This window comes from Heloderma suspectum, chromosome 6 (assembly GCF_057233095.1).
Source record: "Heloderma suspectum isolate Gila_16-S chromosome 6, 16-S_ref, whole genome shotgun sequence".
In the NCBI taxonomy this organism is placed as follows: Eukaryota; Metazoa; Chordata; class Lepidosauria; order Squamata; family Helodermatidae; genus Heloderma; species Heloderma suspectum.
The window spans coordinates 22,469,358-22,490,870 of NC_139463.1; the positions used below are offsets into that span (position 1 = coordinate 22,469,358).

The 21,513-nt window shown below is 44.0% G+C and overlaps 1 protein-coding gene across 1 annotated transcript; it reads left to right on the forward strand.

The window, feature by feature from the left end:
* Positions 1-8,644: 8,644 nt before the first annotated feature.
* LOC146340533 (uncharacterized) lies at positions 8,645-20,720 on the forward strand. The gene is made up of 3 exons (XM_084808145.1): positions 8,645-8,810; positions 15,380-15,499; positions 19,438-20,720. The coding sequence occupies exons 1-3, from the start codon at positions 8,729-8,731 to the stop codon at positions 19,563-19,565; spliced, it is 330 nt and encodes a 109-aa protein (XP_084664271.1). The 5' UTR covers positions 8,645-8,728; the 3' UTR covers positions 19,566-20,720.
* The last annotated feature ends 793 nt before the right edge of the window (positions 20,721-21,513 follow it).

The window sequence follows — 21,513 nt, forward strand, 5'->3', positions numbered from 1 at the left end:
CATATCACTCTAACAGTCAGGAGGTTTTTCCTGATGTTCAGCTGGAATGTGGCTTCCTGTAACTTGAGCCCATTATTCTGTGTCCTGCACTCTGGGATGATCGAGAAGTGATCCTGGCCTTCCTCTCTGTGACAACCTTTCAAGTACTTGAAGAGCGCTGTCCTATCTCCCCTCAGTCTTCTCTTCTCAAGGTTAAACATGCCCAGTTCTTTCAGTCTCTCCTCATAAGGCTTTGTTTCCAGTCCCCCAGATCATCCTTGATCAGATGGACCAGAGCAGAAATAGACTGAAAAGTGCCGTTGAACTACATTTCTCTGGTACTGTTTTCTTAATGCCCCAGTCCAAGATGCTAGTTGCCTCATTAGGAAAGCTTTACTTGGGCAGACCTTGTGTATACCTATTAGGTAATGAAGTAAATTGCAGCTTTGGCCAGATGGTTTTCATCTGTGAAGCAATGTGATGTTGGTGGTGAATTAGTACTCCACCTCCCAGTGCCATGGTCCTGATCCAGCTCTCCCCTCCACTCCCTTTGGCACAGCTTACCAAAACTGAGAGATGGGAAATCGGATCAAGAATCACCATCGTCTTAGCTAGCTTGGCCTTGAGAGGAAGGCATGAAAAGAAAGGCCTTGTTCCTTGAGTAATATAGCAGCTATGATGGTGATACCAACCACTAGCAAAACACTACTGCTATGGTTTAGAGCAAATGTTTTGACCCTCAGGCCCATGGGACAAATCTAGACCACCTGGGGTCCCAATCCAGATGGTCAAGCCCACTTTCCCCTGACTGCTGATTGTTTGGTAGGGATGGTGCTGGCATCCAACTGGGTCTGGGAATCTGGCAGACTCTCCTTGCCCAGCCTCCTGCCCTCCTTGAGCTCCCCCCCCCACTCGCCGAGCCAGCCATGCTGACCCCAGGCCTGTCCGGCGAGCTCTACGATCACCATTTTGCAAAAGAAAATGGTGATCATGAAAATGCGCATGTCTGATTTTACGCAAATGGTGCCATGATGGCTGATATACATAAGATTACAGATGTAAATGGCCCATTGACCCCTGTAACCTTGCATATATCAGGCATTCATGGTGCCATTTTATGTAAAATCAGATGTGTGCATTTTCGGAATTGCCATTTTCTTTCGCAAAATGGCAATTGCAATGCTTGCTGGATGGGCCCAGGATGAGTGTGGGTGGCTTGGCAAGCAGGGGCAGCTCAGGCACAGGTCCAGAAGGGTGTGTGACATGTGTCAGCAGCAGGTTGGGTGCCTAGAGGACCTGAGCTGTGGGGTGTCCTGCCATCCCTATTGTTTGGTGGTTTCCAGGGTTTTCCACTCCCCCCTCCTCCCCCAACATTCTAAAATGTTGAAATGTCTCACCTGAGGCTTAGCTACTGGCAGTAAAAGCTTTAAGCTAAAGGATGCTGGTATTTTTTGTATATTTTGTCATTTGGCCCCACTCTTTTCGCCTTTGGACCCCTCCCCCCATCACTACAATGCAGCTCCTGAGAGCTTCTCCAAACTTGAATCCAGCCCTCAGGCTGAAAGAGGTTCAACACCCCTGGCTTAGGTATTGCAGAAATTCCGATGAGAGCAGCAAGTAATGATTTCACTTAAATCTGATTTCTCCTTCTTCATTTGCACTCTTCTACAACTTGGCGTGCAGCCCTTGCTGATAAAGAGAGGGGTCTTTCCTGTAGAGGAAGAGAGATTAGTTTGTCTCTGGGGACTGGGGACCTTTCTCCTCCTCCTACCGCCTCCTTCAGATTGAATGCTTTGATGCTAATCACACCGCTCACATCTTCTAGAGACCATAAGGAATCAGGCTACTGCCTCTGCCATCCCCCCCCCCCCCAGGCCACCCATTTCAGGGGTGAAAATTTGGCAGTAGGGTTAACAGTTGCTAAGACAAATGATCTGGCTTCCTCCACTGACGTAGCTTTAACAACAGCATGAGCTGCAGGCATTAGCAGAAAATCATTCTCATCCATTTGCAACATTTTTGTTTGGTGGTGTCTGCAGAGCGATGTGCCACTAAAGCCACTGGAACAACTGAGGCTGTCTTGTATTTTTTAATCAGTAGTTAGCAACCCCCTGTTAGTGGGGAGTTTGCAGAGGATTCCACCACACTGGCCCAGACTTCCCTAGCCTGGTCTCCTCCAGATGGCTTGGACCGCAACTCCCATCATTCCCAGCCAGCAGAATGATGGGAGTTGCACTGCAGCAAATCTGGAGGGCACCAGCTTGGGACGTCTGAACCAGCCCATCTCCCCATAAATAAATAACATGTCTGCTGTTGATGTGGTTGTTGCTGGTTTTATTTCAGCTTTTATTGCTGTTTTATAGTGTTATTGTTTTTAATATTTTGACTGTTTTATGTATTTTATTGCTGTGAGCTGCCTTGGGAGGGCTTCTACCCTGAAAGGCAGCCAAGAAGTTTTTCATCAATAAATCAGCTAATAAAATAGAATAACCTCTTCCCGGCCCTTTAAATCCCCCATCCTAGTCAGCTGGCTTGGAAAATAATATGATTAACTCAGTGTATTTAACAAGAGATACTATAAACAGCCAGTGGAGGCCTGCTGCCTTCCATCTCCTGCTTGTTCTAGCTGGGATGGCTCCCTCCCTGTATTGGCACCAGTGAAGATGTCCTATAAAAGCAAATAGTAACTTCAGAGGAGGGATTGTCCTTAGGAGCTCAGCAGAAGAGGAAAGAGTTACATTCCCCCTTCTCTCTGACTGCAATCGTAAAAATAAGAAGCTTCCTCAAAGGCCCAGGTCATTCACTTATTGGCTCCACCCAGGTCCATACTCTCCACCCCCAGATGTTCTGTCCCTTTTCCCTTGAGCTCTGAGCTCTTGGATGTGGGTCCCCATGGTGGGTTGGGGTTCCAGGTGGGTCTAACCTCTTGACATGTTGAAAACCACTGATTTATTTATTAAACAGTTAGATCAATCAATTAGGAGAAAAATCCAATGGTCCCTGGGCGAGCATCACGGAGACCATAGGATCGCTCAGAAAACCCCTTCCGAGGTCAGAGTCAGCGCTCCAGCCTTGGAAGGGGGAGTCAAAGATCTGACCACCAACACATCGCAGCTGGCATGGGGAGAACCACATCAGAAAAGTGACCTTGGAGAGAGGAAAAGGGGGCATTCCAGTTGGCAGGGAGGAGACCAGAGAGGCCACGGTATTATTTATCCTGAGCCTCCTCCTCCAACCTCCTTCCTTCCCCCTCCAAGTGCCCTGACTATATGGGCTGAAAAGCCCGTCTAGTGAAAATACAGGAGATGGGAGGATGGGGAGGCAAAGGTTGCTTCTGCTGCTCCTCCTGCATTGCTGGCTTCAGCCTGACAGGGCCAGGGCATAAGAATTTTGGATGACTCTGAATTCAGGAGCTTCCAAGCAGAGATGATGCAGTCCATAGGATTGCACCTTTAGTTTGCTATCCTGAAATCAATTACTAGGGAAGCTTCATTGAGCCCATTATGACTTACTTCTAATAAACATGTATAGGATTGATTTGTAAAATAGTTTATTTGAATAAACTGTGCCTCCAAGAAATCACATCTCTCTTTCTCTTCTATCTATCTATCATCTATCTATCTATCTATCATCTATCTATCTATCATCTATCATCTATCTATCTATCTATCTATCTATCTATCTACCCATCCATCCATCCAGCAAGTGCTTACACATTTAAGATCTGCTTCAGAGGCCTACTCTGAAAATCCAGGGCTCTGTCAGTGGGGGCACTCCACTTTTGGAATGCCTTCCCTAAACAGTCTGGGAAGTACCAACACTCTGATGAGCTAAGACATTTGTCCTCCAGTTCTTTTAGAAATATTTATTTTTTCTGGTTTTATTTACCTCCATTGCTGCTTTTTTGTTTTGTTTCTACCTGCACTATCTTTTAAACTTAATATATATATATTTCATTACTTTATTGTTTCTACTTGCTGCTGCTTGATATTCTTAGATTGCCATAATTTTTTAGTACATGTCAGCTGCTTTGAATACGATTTTTAGCAGAAAAGCAGCCTAAAGATATTTTCAATCATAGAAAAAGATGGAAAGCATCATCTTCACAAAGGCTTTCCTCTTTTGTGAGAAAGACGGGAAGCCTCTTCTGATATGGTGCCTATGGTGGCACAGATTCACATCTTCTACAAACCAAGAAGAAATCATTCCCCCCACCACATAGGCAAAGTTATTCAGATTTCATTTCATTGAACAGCAGAGTTAACCTTACCATCAGGTATAATGAGGCAACTGTCTCAGGGAGCTGTTTTGGGGTCTTATGAAAGGGCAGCAATTGTTCTTTATTTAGTGCATTGTCATTTGACTGCCAAGGAAGGGGAGAGGAGGTTCTGGTATTAGGTGGCTGATACCAGGTGGCCACTTACACATCACCGCCGCCCCCCCCCCCCAATGAGGACATGCATCACCCAGAAAGAAGACACAGATTTGCATAAAACACACACATCTTGATATATATGTATAAATGCAAATCAAGACATACTTACCAGAATTTAAATAGAAATACTTTACATCTCACCATAGTGGAAGAGACGGTGATCAGGTGACCTGAGTACCTGCACAGTCTGCTGCCCAGGTGTTAACTGTGGATGGGAAACTTCACGGCCGTGATCTCCCTTCTTACCATCTTTGTTTTTAAGCCAGATTTGGACTGGACAGACATTCAAATACAGGAAACCTTCAAACTGAGGACTGTCCTCTGTAGATTAGGGCACATGGCCACCCTAATGTGGGATTTTCTGCTACAGGTGCCAAAATTACTTAGCTGAGTTTGACTGTGGGGAGGAGGGGGGCATTTACTGCTTCACCTCAGGCAGTTAAAATATCTTGGGCTGGCCCTATTGATCAGTTAAAGAAGAAATAAATCAAAGTTCATAGGATTTATTGACAGCCCCCCAGATGTACATTAGCACTTAGAGTTAAATGCAAGTGAGATATGGAAAAGTGTTTCTGCATCTGAAATTTATAATTAGGGATGAATGAATCTGTCATTTCCAGTTTTTTCTTCATTGCTCATTTTCCCGATCTTAAATTCAGTTTGTCCTGAACTTTGAGATACTTTTTAAAGACGTGTGCATGAAAATTGTTATGCATTTTTTGTGCACAATTCTCCTAATGCATGCTTTTCTGTATGCAATGTTGCCCAGTGTACACATTTTTGCAAGCAACTTTCTCAATATAATGCATTTTTGAACATTATTTTCATGAATGTCTTCATTTTCTGTGCATTTTTCCCTTATATGCATTTTTGTACACTTTGTTTGACTGGAGAACTCCATTGCAAAGTTCAAAGAAATGCTAATTTTGAATGATAGCTGAGTTTTGGCTTGCACATGAGTTCAAAAGTGCAAAATCAGGTACGTTTGCATTAAAATATGAACTGAGTGAATTCCCCACCCCCTCATCCCTAGCTATAATTCCTGAAAACACGGGTGTCAGGGATAAACCAAATCTGGCAGCAGAAGAAGCTTTGCCCATTAATTCCTGCAGTTACCCTGCGATGAGAGGAAAGCTGATGCATACATTCTAGAGGTGCACACCTCTTTCTCTTGCTTCAGATGGTCCAGAAAGGAACCATGGAATTGTGACAATGAGTGAACATCTGCACGTACCAAAATAGATTGTCTGCTTGTAGCAAGAGTGCCCAATTAACAGTCTGCACTTCAGCAGTCTTTGATGGATGCAATAACCACTTGGACGCTCGAATTGACAATGATGGCAGAATATACCAAGAACTGGGGAAAAATAGAGAGAATATGAGATAAACCAGGAGACAGCCAGGGAAACTGAGACAAAACCTGCCCCAACCTGATATGGCCCCAAAGTGTCTTTTAACATTTGCTTGAGATGCTATCCTGTTCTTGGGATCAGAAAGGGAGAAGAAAAAACCTAACATACAAAGAAACCTTGCTGCCCTGTGAACAAACGGCAAAGTGCTTTCACGTTGAAATCGACAGATGAGCGTGGAGACCCCACCCACGACTTCCCTTCCTCCTTGTGACTGTCTTCTCTATTTCCTCATGCTCCAGGAGGGAGAAATGAACACTGTTCCCTGCAGGTTGAAAGGCTGACATGGGAAACCACTCATGACTCATTTTCTCACCTGCAAGGTCGTTTGTTTAACTTTCTAACAAGTTGTGAATTCCTGCATTCAGTCTCTGATGAAAGTTCTCCATTATGCCAAGATCGTGTACATAGGAATCGTTGCCCAGGAGCATCAACAAAGTGCATCGCTGTGCCATGCATCACTATACCATCTTCTCTCCTCTGATTTCCTGCATTCATGTGCCTTCCTGTTTACCCTGCAGTCGGTATGGGGCCACTGGAACCAGCGTGAATGGGTGTGGCATGAGCTGCTGTGGCTCAAGTGACAGGAGTAGGAGCTGTGGAAGAGGCACTCCCGTCTGCCATAGCCCAACTCTCCTCCTCCCAACCTCCAAATCTCCTCCTCTTCCACTGGGCTGCACTGCTTTCCTCCCATGCAGGAAATGGAGGTAGTCTCCATTTACTAGCTGGATACAGAAAGAAAACAAAGCCACGTGTGAACAAGCAACATTGAACCCAGGGGTGGATATTGACCCGACCTTAGATCGCGAGCCAACCGTAGTACATATACTGGCATACGGGCATCACAAACGTAATATCTCCTAGCAAACAACTGCCTAATTTTGGCAGCATCTGCACCCTTTTTACAGCTAAGAGACTGATGTTACATTGGAAGGATAGACATCCACCTCCTACAATGCAGTGGATTGAAGACCTTACAACACTTTCAACGTTTGAATGGGTAGGGTATAGATGCACAACTTGCCAATGAATACTTGGGGTACAATCCTATGACGTCCACCTTCAGTGCGCATAAGCCTCAGAAATCAGAGGCTAGCAGCATCCAGTGTGGAGCGGGAGGAGCAGCAGAAGTGATTGTTGCCTCCTCACTCCTCCCACTCTACATTGTTGCTAGACAGGCTTTTTTGCCTGTCTAGCTGGGGTGCCTCAAGGGGGGAGGAAGGAGGTTGGAGAGGCCTTGGCGTAGCTCATATACCGGCCTCTCCGGTCCCTTCCCCGCCCGCCTGAACACCCCCTTTCTCCCCTGTCTGAGGTCAAGTTCCTGACCTTGGAGAAGCAGCTGGCACAGTTCTTCCTGCACCAGCTACGGCAGAAGGGGGGAAGGGAGGATTCAGATCTGGGAATATGATCTGGGAATATGAAGATCTGGGAATATGAAGAATCCTATCACCCCCAGATGCTGTCCAAGGGGCCATAGGATTGCACTCTCCTTTGGATATTCAGTCTGCTTTTGTTGAAGTTTATGTATAATTATACACACACACACACACACACACTCATATATATATTCATATGCATGCATTGAAGTTGATATATTCAAAATTATGTAGCTGCATTATTTTCTTTTCCACTTCTTTGTTTTGTTCTGTTTTGTTGAAATTTCACAATAAAAAATTAAAATTAGATAATTAGATAATTAATTTGGGCAGCATCCTGAATTATAGCTACTTACTTCAGCTGTTCCTTCCCCAGTGCAGGACTGTTGCATTCTTAGCAGGCCAACAGACACAAGTCATACAGGAGAGCAGCATCTTCCAGTCAATCATATAGACCTCTGAAGACACACGCACGCACGCACGCACTGCTTGATGATAACCTGGCCCCAGCCTTTAAATGGTTCCTGCTTAATTAGCTGCAGAAACTTACCCAATCCAATGGAAAGCAACATCCACAACACAAGATGCACTAGCGTGTTCATGTTCTCTTTTCTGCCCTCAACTCAATAGTATGTGATGGTACAATTCCATCCTGATTTTATACCCACGTCTGAAGGTCAGGTGTGAGGTGAATCTGTGATTGGTTCCTGGAGGACATGCCTTTTAGTTTTGTTTGGGTCAAAAGAACCAAGCACATTGTTATGTTCAACCCCCCCCCCCCACTGAAGTTCTAGACCTTTAGAATTGTTCTGTGCTTGCATGAAGTGGGGGGGGGGGCGGCACATTGGTATTTATTCTGTTATGTCCATTCTCAACTGCATTCAGCTGATGTGCACGCAGGTGGTACACCTGTAGGCTCTCGCTGTGCAATTTGTCCCCTTTTTCCCCGAGAACATTTGGAGAGCGTGCATGTACAAGCTGTACTCACATCGACTCTGCACAGATAATCAGATGAATATGCAGAAGTCAGGAGAACTCTTCCTCTACACATTCCCTGAATGTTTTAGAAGTTCTTCCAACAGCAGACAAATCAAGTGGAGAAAGCAAATGTGACTGTTGTAATATGACGATGAGAAATCTGAATCAAGGTTACCGTTGTTGTTTTAAAAGAAAACCCACATTATTACTAGCAGTACAAACATTGTCTTGTTTAAGCAAACCCTCTGAGGAATAGTGATTATGCCAGAAATGTTCAAATATTGGATTTTAAAGGATTCTGTATAGATTTTGTTATTTATTTATTTTACCATAAAAACACAACAATTGCAGGAGAGACAATATTATTAAAAACAGCACCCAACCCAAGAGGCCCACTTACAGGCTAAAGGCCATCTGAAATAAAGCTGCCTTTGCCTGCTGAGCAGAGAGGGAGTGAACCTAGCCTCCCTTGGGCGGGGCAGGGGGAGTTCCACGGACTGGGAGCAGTCACCAAAAGACCCTCTCTCACATTGCCACCAAACGTGCCTGTGATGGTGACGATCTCAGCAAAAGGGGCTCTCCAGAAGACCTTAAGAACCAGGCAGGCTCACACGGGAGAAGGCAGTCTTTCAGGTACCTGGGTCCCAAGCCATTTAGGGCTTTATAGGTCATAACCAGCACTTTGAATTCAGCTTGGAAACAGACCAGTAGCCAGGGAAGCTGTTGTAACAAGGGAGCCACGTGATCGCTGTAACTAGCCCCTGGTCAACAGTCTGGCTGCAGCATTCTGGACCAGCTGCCTCCTGCCATCCTATCTCCCTCTGCCTTTTACTGTTGCAGTGGCCACTCCCTGTACCCCTCCACCTCCCTGTGCTTTTTAAATATATCTCCCCCCCCCAAATAGGCAATAATTGGATGTCTAATACCACTATATATATGCAAAAGAAGGCAGATGTACTGTCCCTTCCCTCCTCTCTTCTGCCCAACAGACTGGGCGGGCCTTGCCCTTGTTCACTGCTGAAATGAACCCTCCTATCATTCTTCTCTCATGTTTTGTGATCATTTCCTCTATCCTGTCTTCTTGGGATGTATGGCTCTGTTTTTACATTTTGATGTGGCACCAGTCACCACTGCCACAATCATGCATCTTTGTGCAGACAACTTGGGTGAACTGATGCAGGTTGTCATGTCATTATGCTGTTTAACAGTGATGGAATCTCCTAACACCTTGCTCTCAGTTGCATCCAGTCACCTTACAGACAGCATTTCTTCCTCTCACTTTCTTCCAGCTCCTTGGTTTATCGCCCCTGGAGGCAAACATCTAGGTCTCTTTCTCCAGTAACAGAAGCAGCAGTAATAGCTGCAGTAATTTATCTAGGTTAATTGATAATATCTAGGCATGGATGAAAGTGTCAATTTTGGTTTCAGCCATTTCTAATTTTTCCAACCTTAACTTCATTTCATCCTGTTCAGCATGAGTTTGCAATTTTTTGTAGAAGTCTGCACAAACGTTTGTATGCATTTTTGTGCACATTTCGTATACACATTTTGTACACACTTGTTCCTAATATAAACATTTTGTGCAAGCAGTTTCCCCAAGTATATTGCACTTTTGTACATTATTTTCCTTAATATAATATTTGCTGATGTTTTTGTGAAAACTCTCCCTTAACGTATGCATTTTTGTGGCTAGAGCAGAGAATAGCGTCACAAAATCTGGAAAGCTCATAATGCTTTCCTGCAGGATGGAGTTCAATATGCTTGATTCCTTGACCTGCTTGGATGGAGTAGGCAGTTACAGGCAGACTTGCTCCTGACTCTGATGTTCTTTCTCTGTGTTCCCATCTCTCAGTACAACTGGGAACATGAACTAGGGACTTGGTGCTCATGTGATCTAGTGGGTTGCTGTTTTTGTCTTCTGCATATGTAAATGGTGTGTGTGTATTTTGGCCTTCTCTCCCCACCCACCCCAGTCAATGTTAGCAGGATTCATGACATGTATCACACAGAGAGCTTGTACAACGTTGTAGGAAGAGATTTGTGAATTAGCAAAAACTGAACTTACCGAAGTTCTCCAAATTCCATCTTGAAGCGCATTCCAATTTGAGTCTGCATCAGATTCTAAACTTTATTTTTTTCTCTTTTCACATGAAAATCCATGCATATTTTTGTGTGTATTTTCCTGAAAGTACACATCAATTATGCACATCTTTGAAATATACTCATTCTTTCCCCATTAATTAAAGCATATTTGTGTACATATTTCAAAAGTACTTTTTTCTTCTTCATCCAAATGTGCTGTTGAACACATTTTCTTTTTTCTTTTTGATCCGTGAGTCACCTTGCATGCTTGGAAATGTATAGGGGTGTATGAACCCCACTCACCATTCTGGCTGGTGGCATCTGCGGGGTGGGGAGGCGATCCGTCCCTCCCCCCGGAATCCTGCCTGGCTGGCTCTGCTCCACAGCGAGTCTGTGGAGCCGCCAGCCAGGCCCATCTGCAGCCAGACTGCCATCCGCTGCCAGGCTGCTGCAGCCGCAAATTCATTCCGCCACGGACTCCGGGGGTCAGGATTCTACAGAATCTGGCCTCACTGAAGTCCATGGTGGATTTCTCTGCCATCCCGAGAAATGTATGGACTTCAACTGCAGATTGCGTCTGAGTCCGTGTTCAGCCCAGAAGGTGTGAACTGGGTAAATCCTGATCAAAAATGAACTGAAATGAATTTCTCATACTTCCCTGTAGGGATGGGGGAGAAATATGTTCAGTTTGCATTCACACTTTTGGATCAGAGGTTGCATCATCGTCATGCCTGGTAACCACTGATAGATCTCTCCTCCAAGAATGTCTTTAATCTCATTTAAAAGCCCTCAAAAGCTAGTGAGTTATCTATCAAGCCTGATGGCTGACAGCCCAACATTTTGATGACCACCTAATTTGGCCATATCTTCTTAGGGCCGGAGATGATACAATATACTCCTTCTGGTTAAACACCCTTGACCTCCCTTTGCATGTATCTATTTAAGGCTTAGCCTGTGACTCATAAGTCTGTGGAACTAAGCTTGGTGAATGTGAGGAAGAGAGTGTCTTGTTCCTAGATGAGGGTGCGATAAGAGTTTTAATTAATCTGCATTTGTGTGTTTTTGAATATAAGCTCAAATCCTCCCAGGTCTAGAATCACATCGCCACCCACAGAACTGCAGAAAGGAGGGTCATCCAAAAGGTCATGCACTTTCTTTCACCTTCAGCATTGTGGGTCTTTCCCCTTTGATAGAACTGTGTTATGGAACTAAATTGATGGAACTGAATTATGGTGGAACGGATGGTGAACAAAATCATGCTCCTTTCGGTCTTGCCAAATGCTCTGTGCATTTTCAGTCTTTTGCACCGTTGGTATTCCTTGTCTATGGTTTTACTTTGGTTTTATTCAGCTACTGTTTAAGATTTTAAGTTTTATTTGGATATTTTATGGTTTTAACTCTTGCTGTAAAAATCCCATAGAACTTTTTTTGCTATTGAGTGCTACAAAAGTATTGTAAATAAATAAAATATCCTTATCTGAGTATCTTCAGTTGGAAACCCATCCAAAGACTGTTTCAGTGCCTGAGATCCACCCATCCCTTCCCCTCCAAAGTCCAAACCCTCATAGATCTGCATTAAGACATCTGCTTTCCATGCAGCTGAGATAGGAACATAGTGCAGGCTACCAAGCTGCATCAGTGCCATGCCAAGTCCCACTGCATCTTTTGGACCAAACAAAGGATATGGGGAGACAGGAATGAACAGCAGTGCTAGCCGGGCACAAGTTGGACTCCATCTGCCTACCCCACCCAAAGAGGACAGCCAAGCTGGAGGCCTGCTTTAAATGTGGTCAGCTTATTGCACCTGCTAGTGTTTGACTATTAAGCAGGTGTCAATGGCACAGATGCAGTGGCTGGTTGGTTCCACAGCTGGCATCCCTACAAAAACTAGAAACTAACCACTGTTTTTTGCCTCTCCCCAGTCCTCAGAAGTGGATTGTCCTGATGTTAATGTTTAAAGTATTCTCCTACACTGTTCCTGGTCTACTCCCAAGCATCCTTATTTAATACCTAGTACAAATTTGGTGTGTGAGTTCAAAGTCACAGAATGAACAAGCTTTTGCCTCTTGTGTTCTGTATATTGCTTTCCTTTGCAATGGGTAAGTTTCTAATCAGGCATTGCCAACAACTTCAGAGCTTGGTGCCAAGTCTCTCATTCTCTCCCCCTCTCCCTCCCTCCCTCCCTCCCTCCCTCCCTCCATGTGTGTGTATGCTTGACTGGATGCTAAGATGAGGTTGTTTTGTGTTGAGCAGTTCAATATGCAACTAGGGATGTATGAGAAATTGGTTTCAGTTTGTTTTTGATCAGGATTTTACCCAGTTCAAACCTTCTGGACGGAACACGGACTCGGACACAATCTGCAGTTGAAGTCCATATATTTCCAAACTTGCAGTGTGATTCATAGGCACCCCCCCCCCACACACACACAAAGCATTTGACAGCATGTGTACATTTTTTTAAAAAAATGTACATTTCAAAATGAGTACATTTCAAAAATGTGGACAAATAAGCTTTAACCATGGGAGGAGAATGCACACATTTCAAAAATGTGTACATTTAAAAAATACGTACATTGCAAACTGATGCATACATTTGGAAAAATATGCATGGATTTTCATGCAGAAAGGAAAAAAAGCCCAAAGCTTGCAATCTGATACAGACTTGAGTCAAAATGAGCTTTGAAATGGAATACAGAGACCTTCTTCAAGGTCAAGTTTTGCTGATTTGCACATTCCTGTGTACAACTCACCTGTACAAGGGGATGGAGCATTGAGGTGAATAGCTAAAATATTGCAAGGAAGGGAGAAGGGCTTCAACTAGAAATGGGCGAAACATTCGTTGAGTTCATTTTAATGTGGACGTATCTATTTTCACACTTTTGAGCCACTATGTGAACAAAAACTCAGTTACACTTTGAAATTTGTACTTTTCTGAATTTCCCATAGAGTTCTTCAATTACAAAATGCATACAAAAATGTGCATATTAGAGAAAATAATTTTAAAATATGCATTATATTAGGAAAACTACAAAAATATGCCCAAAAATTCTTATGATTTTTTTTATGCATACTTAAAAATAATCCTCAAAGGTTGGAATGAATGGAAATGAAGATTGGAGAAATTCACAAAGTTAGAGGCAATCCAAACTTAAAACTGGAAAAATGAGAATCTGGGGGAAACCAAAATTGATAGTTTCATCCACCCCTACTTGCGGATGGGGGAGAAAATAATTTAGTTCACCTTTTAATGCAAACTTACTTAATTTCAAACTTTTGAACCAATATGCAAATTAAAACTCATTTATACTTCAAAATTCACAATTCTCCAAATTTTGCAAGGGAGTTCTTCAACCAAAAGATGCATACAAATATTAGGGAAATGTGCAGACAAAAATGCATGTATTAATGGAAGAAAAATTCAGCAATACACTATACTATGAAAATTTCTTGCAAAAGTGTGTATATTAAGCAAAACTATGGCCAAAATATATGTATTAAAAGAAATACATACAAAATGGATACAATTTTTAATACAAAGCTTTAAAGCATCTCAAAGTTCGGGACAAACTGAACTTAAAACTAGAAAAATGAGAAATTGAGATAAACCAAAACTGAGAGATTTGTCCACCCCTCCATCCAACACAAGAACAGACAACAAAAATAACCACAAGGGACATATCCTTATTTATTTTATTTATTGCATTTCTATACCACCCAATAGCTGCCTGAAACTCTCTGGGCGGATCACAAAAAATTCCTCACAACTACCCAAATGCCCAGGAGAAGATGTTTTATCTGGCATGGTAAGGATGACTAAGCTGGTGCCAGGTGAACTTTGAGCAGGGTAACTCATATATTTTGGTGTTGTTGTTTTTTAATTGTGTAAAAAGCAATTTGAGCAAATTGCAGCCACAACTCACGCAAATTGCTTTTTATGCTATTTTTTTAAAAAAACCAAAGAAGTTCTTGGATTTTAGAAAGAAATCTGCAGCTCAGCTTGCAAATGCAAGCTGTGTGTGGGGGGGGGGGAGGGTGTGCCATGGAAATCTGGAAAGCCCCCAAAGGGCCAGATTTCCTGGCAACAGACACCCTATTTCAAAGTGGGTCAGATTGATAAGAGAGACGGGTCCTGCTATCAGGCTTCCAAACCAAGAAGACATCACATAAAGGAAGGGCAGTAGAAGGAAAAGGAAGAGGAGGGAGATCAGTTCATCAAGGCCAGAAGAAGGTGGTGAACTATAAGCAGGCAATTATATCCAGTTCTGGCCAGAATGACCTTCCCTTGCTGATGTATTTGCTCAAATAGCAATTGGTGGCTCTTCTTCCTATGGCCAATGGATGGGGCCAGAACATTCTTTCCCCTTGTTTCTGTTGCCCCAGGTCAACAGACAGCTGGAGTGGACTATCTTTTCTGGTAATGGGTTGGGGGCAGGGGCGGGAGTGAGCTCCCTGCAGCTGCTCCTTCTCTGGCTGATGGATGGGACCACGGTTGGTCTCCCCCTTGCCTTGATGCTGTTCCTGGGATGCAGGGGGTGCAGTCTCTCAGTAGCCCTAGGTCTTCTGGCCAATTGCAGAAGCCTGAGAACTTCTGGGGGTATCCTCAGAGTATGTTGGAAGTGCATCTGACTTTACTAAATTTCTAGCTGCTTGACTGCAAACATGCTTTTCTCTCTATCTGTGTGGTAATGGTCAGGCAGTACTATATCCTTTCATTCCATATTAACTGCACTGAAATTTCTCAAAAGAGGATGCTGTTCGGAGGGTGTTATTGCACTCATGTCCTACTTCTGGGTTTCCCACAGATGCTGGTCTAGATGAACGTTCACCACTTCCATCTACTCCACCATTTCCATCTACTCCACCATTTCACTGCTGTGCTGTGCCCCCCAGCATCTGCCACCTGAGGGCTGAGGTGGCTTCCTCTTGGTAGGGCTGTCCCTGCATGATATGAAGCAATCAGCAGGTACAGCTTTTCAGCATGGAGGGGAACATGCTGGCATGCCGAGCCAGCTGATAATAAGCACTACATTGGCCAGTTCAAAATTTTGCAACCCTGGTTGCACTGTGGTACACCTTAAGGCATCTCTGTATTTAACTGCTCTCCTATATTATTTGTCCAGTTGGTGGCCTCAGATGTTACAAATGTTACCGTGAGTATAGAAATCACACATGTAGTGCCAATGAAAAGCCCTGCATCACAAATCCTGGAGAGTCCTGCTTCCGGCAACAGATCTTCACAGGTAGGTCTATGCTGTTAAGGGCAGTCCAGCCGCCATTCTTGGTCTTCATGGGGCTTGCTTCTGGATCCAGTTTGTTATAGGGATGTCAGAATTCCGCCACGGATCTCGGGGAGGCTGAATGCCAGCGCATTCAGCCCCCCAAAATCGGTGGCGGAACGGTTTGCCCCCCTGCCCCCCCCGGGACGGGACTTACCTTGGGCGGATCTTCCTGGTGGCAGCGGCGGCTCCGGTGGCGGTTCGGCGGTGGCGGCTGCAGCGGCCGGTCTTCCGACTGGCTGCCGCCGCCGCCATTTCCAGTTAAAAACAAAACAAAACAAAAAAATGTGGTAGGTTACGTAAAGATTTACATAGCCTATCACGGCTAGATTTTTAAAAAACACCGTGATAGGCTACATAAATGTTTATGTACCCTATCACGGCTGATTAAAAAAAAAACACGCGCATACGCAAATGGCGGCGACCATGGGCGCCGCCATTTGCGTTCCTTATTTTGGCTAGGGGTGCACGAAACCCACTTACCTGTCCTTGAAGCTATTCGCGGTGGGGGGGAGGCGCTTCGCTGCTCCCCCCGCGAAGTTCAGGCCTGGGGGGGGAGGCTTCCCGCCTTGCCCGGCCGAAATTCAGGCCGGGGGAGAGGCTTCCCGCCTCGCCCGGCCGAAATTCAGGCCGGGGAGGAGGCGCCTCGCCTCGCCCGGCCGCGAACTAAACAGTTAAAAAAAAATGCCCCCGTGATAGGCTACGTGACGGTTAACGTAGCCTATCACGGCTAGATCTGCAAAGTTAGCCGTGATAGGCTACGTAAATCGTCATGTAGCCTATCACGGGTGACTTTAAAAAAAAAAAAAAGCGCGTACGCAAATGGCGGCCCCCATAGGGAGCCGCCATTCCCGTTCCTTATTTGGTCGCTGTAGTCTACGTAAATCTTTACGTAGACTACGGCGAAAATAAGGGCAACACAAATAGTCCAAATAGTTTCATCCATATATTTCCAGGTCTGCAATGCATTCCATGGAACTGGGGAAAAAAACAAAAACATGGTCAATAAAATGTGCACATTTGAGAAGTGTGTAGGGATGGCAGAGAATTCCGCCATGGATTTCAGTGAGGCCGAATGCACTGGCATTCGGCCCCCCGAAACCCGTGGCAGAATGGCCTCCCCCCCCCACCTTGAGGAATAGCCCCAGAATGAAACTTACCTGAGGCTCCAGTGGCGGCTGGTCTTTCACCTGGCTGCCATGGCTGCCATTTGAGTCCTGCGAGGCTGCCGTGATAGGCTACGTAAGTATTTACGTAGCCTATCACGGCAAAGAGCAGGGACGCAAATGGTGGCTGCTACACCATTTGCGCCACTGCTCTTTCCGTGATAGGCTACCTAAGTATTTACGTAGCCTATCACGGTAAAGGCAGCTACGCAAATGGCGGCCCGTCCGTGGCCGGAACTCCAGCTGCGGAAGGCCCTGGCCGGCAGCTCTGTGGAGCCGCTGCAGAGCAGAGCTGGCCAGGGAGGATTCTGGGGGGAGGGATGGAGTGCCTCCCCCCGCACCACGAGTCACATCTGCAAAAAGGTAAGTGACTTTCGTACATCCCTAGAAGCGTGCAAAGAAAAATGTGTAGGTTTCAGAACTGTGTACATTTCAAAGGTGCTTTCATCAGTGGATGAAAGCAATGGGATGCATACAGAAGTGTGTACAATGGGATGCATACATAAGTGTGTACAAAAGTGTGTACCCCAGGGAACACTATTGAAAAGTGTGTACAAAAATGACCACAAGTGCATAATGTTTAGAAACTTTTCCATAAGAAAAAAAAATCCACATGGAACTGGCATGGAACAGAGCTGAAGGTGGGAAATGCAGGACATCCATGGAAGCAGACCTTGCAGATCTGCCCATTGCTAGTCAGCTGTTGAATTTATAGAGCAGTAGTCAAGGAATATGCCTTTGAGCATGCACAAAAAAGCTTTCCCTTCACCATCAAGGGACAACCTAGGTGTGACAGAGGAAAACCCATCTGTGTAAATGTGGCATCACATATGAAGGGTGGGAGCCCAGATTGAAGAGCAAAAGGATTGTCTATGCTTGCACATGGTGTCTGAACCCTGACTTCTGGAATAGGTCACTTCTCTCTGTCCCCTGGGAACCTTTTTGAAGGGGAAAAAGATAATCCCTAGTCTGCGGGGAGGTAAGACATGGGAAAAGGGGAGGGGTTCAAGCAGAACTCACTCTTTAATTCTTAAAACTGGCTCCCTTCTCTTCTGAATCCACTCAGAGAGTGGGTAGCTTTTTCTTAACCAAGCAGAGCATCAGTCCTTTTAATAGCTTTATGACAAGCTCTTGCTGGTCTACAGATTCAATGATGGGAAATTTCCCCCTCCCCATGCACAATTGGGCGAATACCTTTCCCTCTTGCATTTTTTTTTAAGACATAGGTGCACTTCCAGCATATAAATAAATAAATAAATAAGCCTCATGAAGGGATGGCTGTATTGTGATGCAGTCGTGTGAAGATAAAGGTCATGTTCAGATGTCATGCTAAACTACAGTTTAGTGTGAAAACACGCCATACAAGCCTTGGGCTTGCATGCTTTTGCTTACCTGTCTTCTTCCAGTGTGGTCGAAAGTGAACCGCAAGTTTTGCTTCTGATTTCAATTAATCACAGTATATTATTTTGCCCCAAACCTAAACTGTGGTTAAAGTTAACTGTGGTTTGTTTAAACAAGCCTGCTTCCTAAACTATGCTTTGAAGTTAACTTGTTTCAAACAAACCATAGTTAACATTAACCACAGTTTCTTTGGTTCAGAAACACGATGAGCTGTGGTTAATCTAATGCAGAAGCAAACATTTCCAAACTTCTCCTCACAACCATGTTGGGGTAGGGGTGGAGGGGGTGGGGTGCACAAGCCCAAGGCTTACTGTGGCTCATTTTCATCACAAAAAAGTGTGGTTTAACATGATATTAAAATGCAGCCAAGGCTCCTGCCAGTTTTCAACTTGGCAACTATGGCAGGAAAGTGGCAAAGGGCTGCTTCTAACTTATTTATTTTATCATTCATTATTACATTTATATCCCATGCCTTCAGCATGAATCCTCTCAAGGAAGCTAATGAACAATTAAAAGCAATACAGTATATCAATAAAATGATGCACAGCAGCAGATTAAAAATACAACCCATCATTAATCAATCAATCACTGGGTAAGAGAGAGCTAAAAGCTTTCAATGGCTCAAAAGTTCTAAAAATAAAAGATCTAAAAGACTGGAAACATAAGAAAAGCTACCACCATAAGTGAACATCCCCAGGGAACACTATTGAAAAGGCCCTCCATTTGGTCGCTATCCTCTGAACCTCTGAAAGTGGGATAGCCTGAGGAGAGAAATAGCTGGTGATCTCAATGACTGTAATTTTGGTGCAGGGCAAAGACCTGAGTCCTGGGCTCTGTAGGACTTTAAAGGCAAGTGCCATCACTTTCCACTGAACTTGGATATGGACCAGGAGGAGCCACTGAATAGGCATTCAAGATGAGGCTGGACAGCCATCTGCCAGGGATGCTTTGACTTGGATTCCTGCATTGAGCAGGGGGTTGGACTCAACGGTCTTGTAGGCCCCTTCCAACCCTACTATTCTATGATTCTATGAATGTGTTTTAGCAGAGGAACGCTGTGCTTTTGCTCCAGGAGTGGGCAACTTAAGGACCTTCAGATGTTTTCAGATTGCAACTCCTACCATCCCTCCCATCAGTTATGCTGGCTAGGGCTGATGGGACAAGAGGTCCAACATCTGGAGGTCCACAAGTTTCCCACCCCTGTTCTACTGGGTTGTTGATGTCCAACTAAATGTATGAGTAGCTAGTGTGTGTGTGGGTATAATATCCGCTGTTACACAGGGACTGAGGGCTCACCAATGTCTTTCCTTTCCTTTCCTTTCCTTTCCTTTCCAGAAGGTGTTGTCCTTTATACTTCAGCAGGCTGTATCTTGGATTGTAAGCAGGTGGATGCAGGCGTGTACATCCACCATATCAACAAATGCTGCAAGCATATTGATCTATGCAATTCCCCCCCAGGCTAAGTGCATGTGGAGAGAGTAATCAGACACAGCATCTTGTGTCTGACTTGAATCTAAGTGTTTGAAATCTCCATTGACTCTATGCTGTTCGGGTCATCTCTTCTTCCTGGAAACCTCTCTCCCTCCATATATCTTCCATAAACTAACATTCAGTTACAAAAACATCAGGTCACTCTAGAGCTGAAATGAACAAGGGTGGTGGTGGTGATGGTGGTGGTGGAGGAGGAGATTTCTGGGCAAAAGTCTCTTAATTTTGAATTAATAGCAAAGTTTCTATTTCTGGTTGCAAACTTAATCTAACTGATCAAACAATCAACACCTTATTTAATTGACTAAAAGAGAATCCCCAAATAATTGGGCAACATAAAGTTAATTATTTTTAATGTAAGCTCATATAACAACTGCAGATACCATATTAGAAGAGGCATTCCTTATTAGATGAGCCATTCCTTATTCACACACATCAGTATGGAATGGCACTTCTAAGACGGCACCTGCTGTGATATTTATGGACACCAACTAAGAACAAAATGTATTGGATCCAGACTTAGTCATGCTTACAGGAGATCCATTTAAAATCAATGGGGCAAGTAAGTCATGACTAAATGAAATTCCACAGATTTCAATACATCTACCCAACTAAGTCTGGATCTGACCCAGTATGTTTCTCTTAAAAAAACAAAAACACCTATTGTTTTAGTCATATTCAGATTTATGCAGATTTAATAACATGTAATTAATGAAGAAAAATAATTTAGGGAGTTCTTTAATTAAGTGATGGTCCTATTTCTAACTGATGCATTGTTGTTTCAAGATTCCCAGTTATGGATATTGTTGAATTTGGGTTGTTCATTCATTTCTTTATGAATACAAAATGTAAAAGTGCTGCATATGGTAATACTTTTACTTTAATATTCCTGCATATTCATGAAAAAGGCTCAAGATTAGTTTTTTTTTCAATTGTATCTCTCAATGCTAAATTTCAGAAATAAAATTTGAAAGTGCTCAGTTCCAGAAGTTTAACGTTGCTGATTTGTGTGAAATGTTGTGCTTTTGTTGCTCCTAGGGTTACCAGATTTTCCAACCTGTAACCATGTCTTTAATGGCTTGATGTATAGAAAGCTTTTTGCAGCATGGAGATAAACATTATTACCTATTAATCTCTGGCTGTGAAGATCTGTTGATATCTGCACATCAAGATACTGTTAAAAGCAGAAGAGCATGCAGAGAGTATATTTCTGGCAAAGTGGCACCCCTCCTTGCTGTGAACTGAGTAATGTGGGTGTTTGAATTCAGGATTAGCCCCCCCCCCCGCCCCCGTATATTCAATGTGTTCAGCTGTGGGAGTAGGACTGGAGCTGTGTGCAAGTGGCCTCTTGACATTCTCCAGTCTCCACCCTATTTCTGGCAGAGAATTTCGGGAGACAATTTTCACCGAATTTCTCCAAGGGGAGGATAAATTCTCAACAGTTTCTCACAGGTAGGCTCACCATTGGAAGGGGTTGTAGCACAGCTTCTTTCTTTCTTTCTTTCTTTCTTTCTTTCTTTCTTTCTTTCTTAGGGGTTTGGTTTTTTTTTTAAAGCTGCCACAGCATCAACTGTGTTGGCAGGCTGACCCCTGATTTTGCATCCACCACAATGCAGGTGTGAGAGGGCTGCTGTGTTGTTGTGTTCTAGCTCCAGGGAAGAGGTGAAGCTACTGCTGAGCCCATTTCTGTCCTCCAATTTCCTTTAAGTTTTATTCCCCATGAAAGAGGCTTCCATTGTTCCACCTCATTCTCAGGGTGTTTTATAATTTATTTTTGTGGTGTTTTGAGGTTACCTAATCACTGCAGACTCTCAGGCTGCCTGTGCTTCCTGATCTGAAAAGGCTCCATGGAAGTAATTACTTCATGATATCTTTCTCTGGGCTTTAATTGAAGTGTGGGTAGCTGAAGAGGCTACAGGCTGC

Bases quoted from the DNA above. Each gene is read 5' to 3' on its own strand.
- LOC146340533 (XM_084808145.1), top strand. From the start codon at position 8,729: ATGGTGACGATCTCAGCAAAAGGGGCTCTCCAGAAGACCTTAAGAACC. The intron at 8,811-15,379 runs GTACCTGGGTCC...TTATTTGTCCAG, and splicing joins GGGAGAAGGCAGTCTTTCAG to TTGGTGGCCTCAGATGTTAC. The intron at 15,500-19,437 runs GTAGGTCTATGC...TTTCCTTTCCAG, and splicing joins CCGGCAACAGATCTTCACAG to AAGGTGTTGTCCTTTATACT.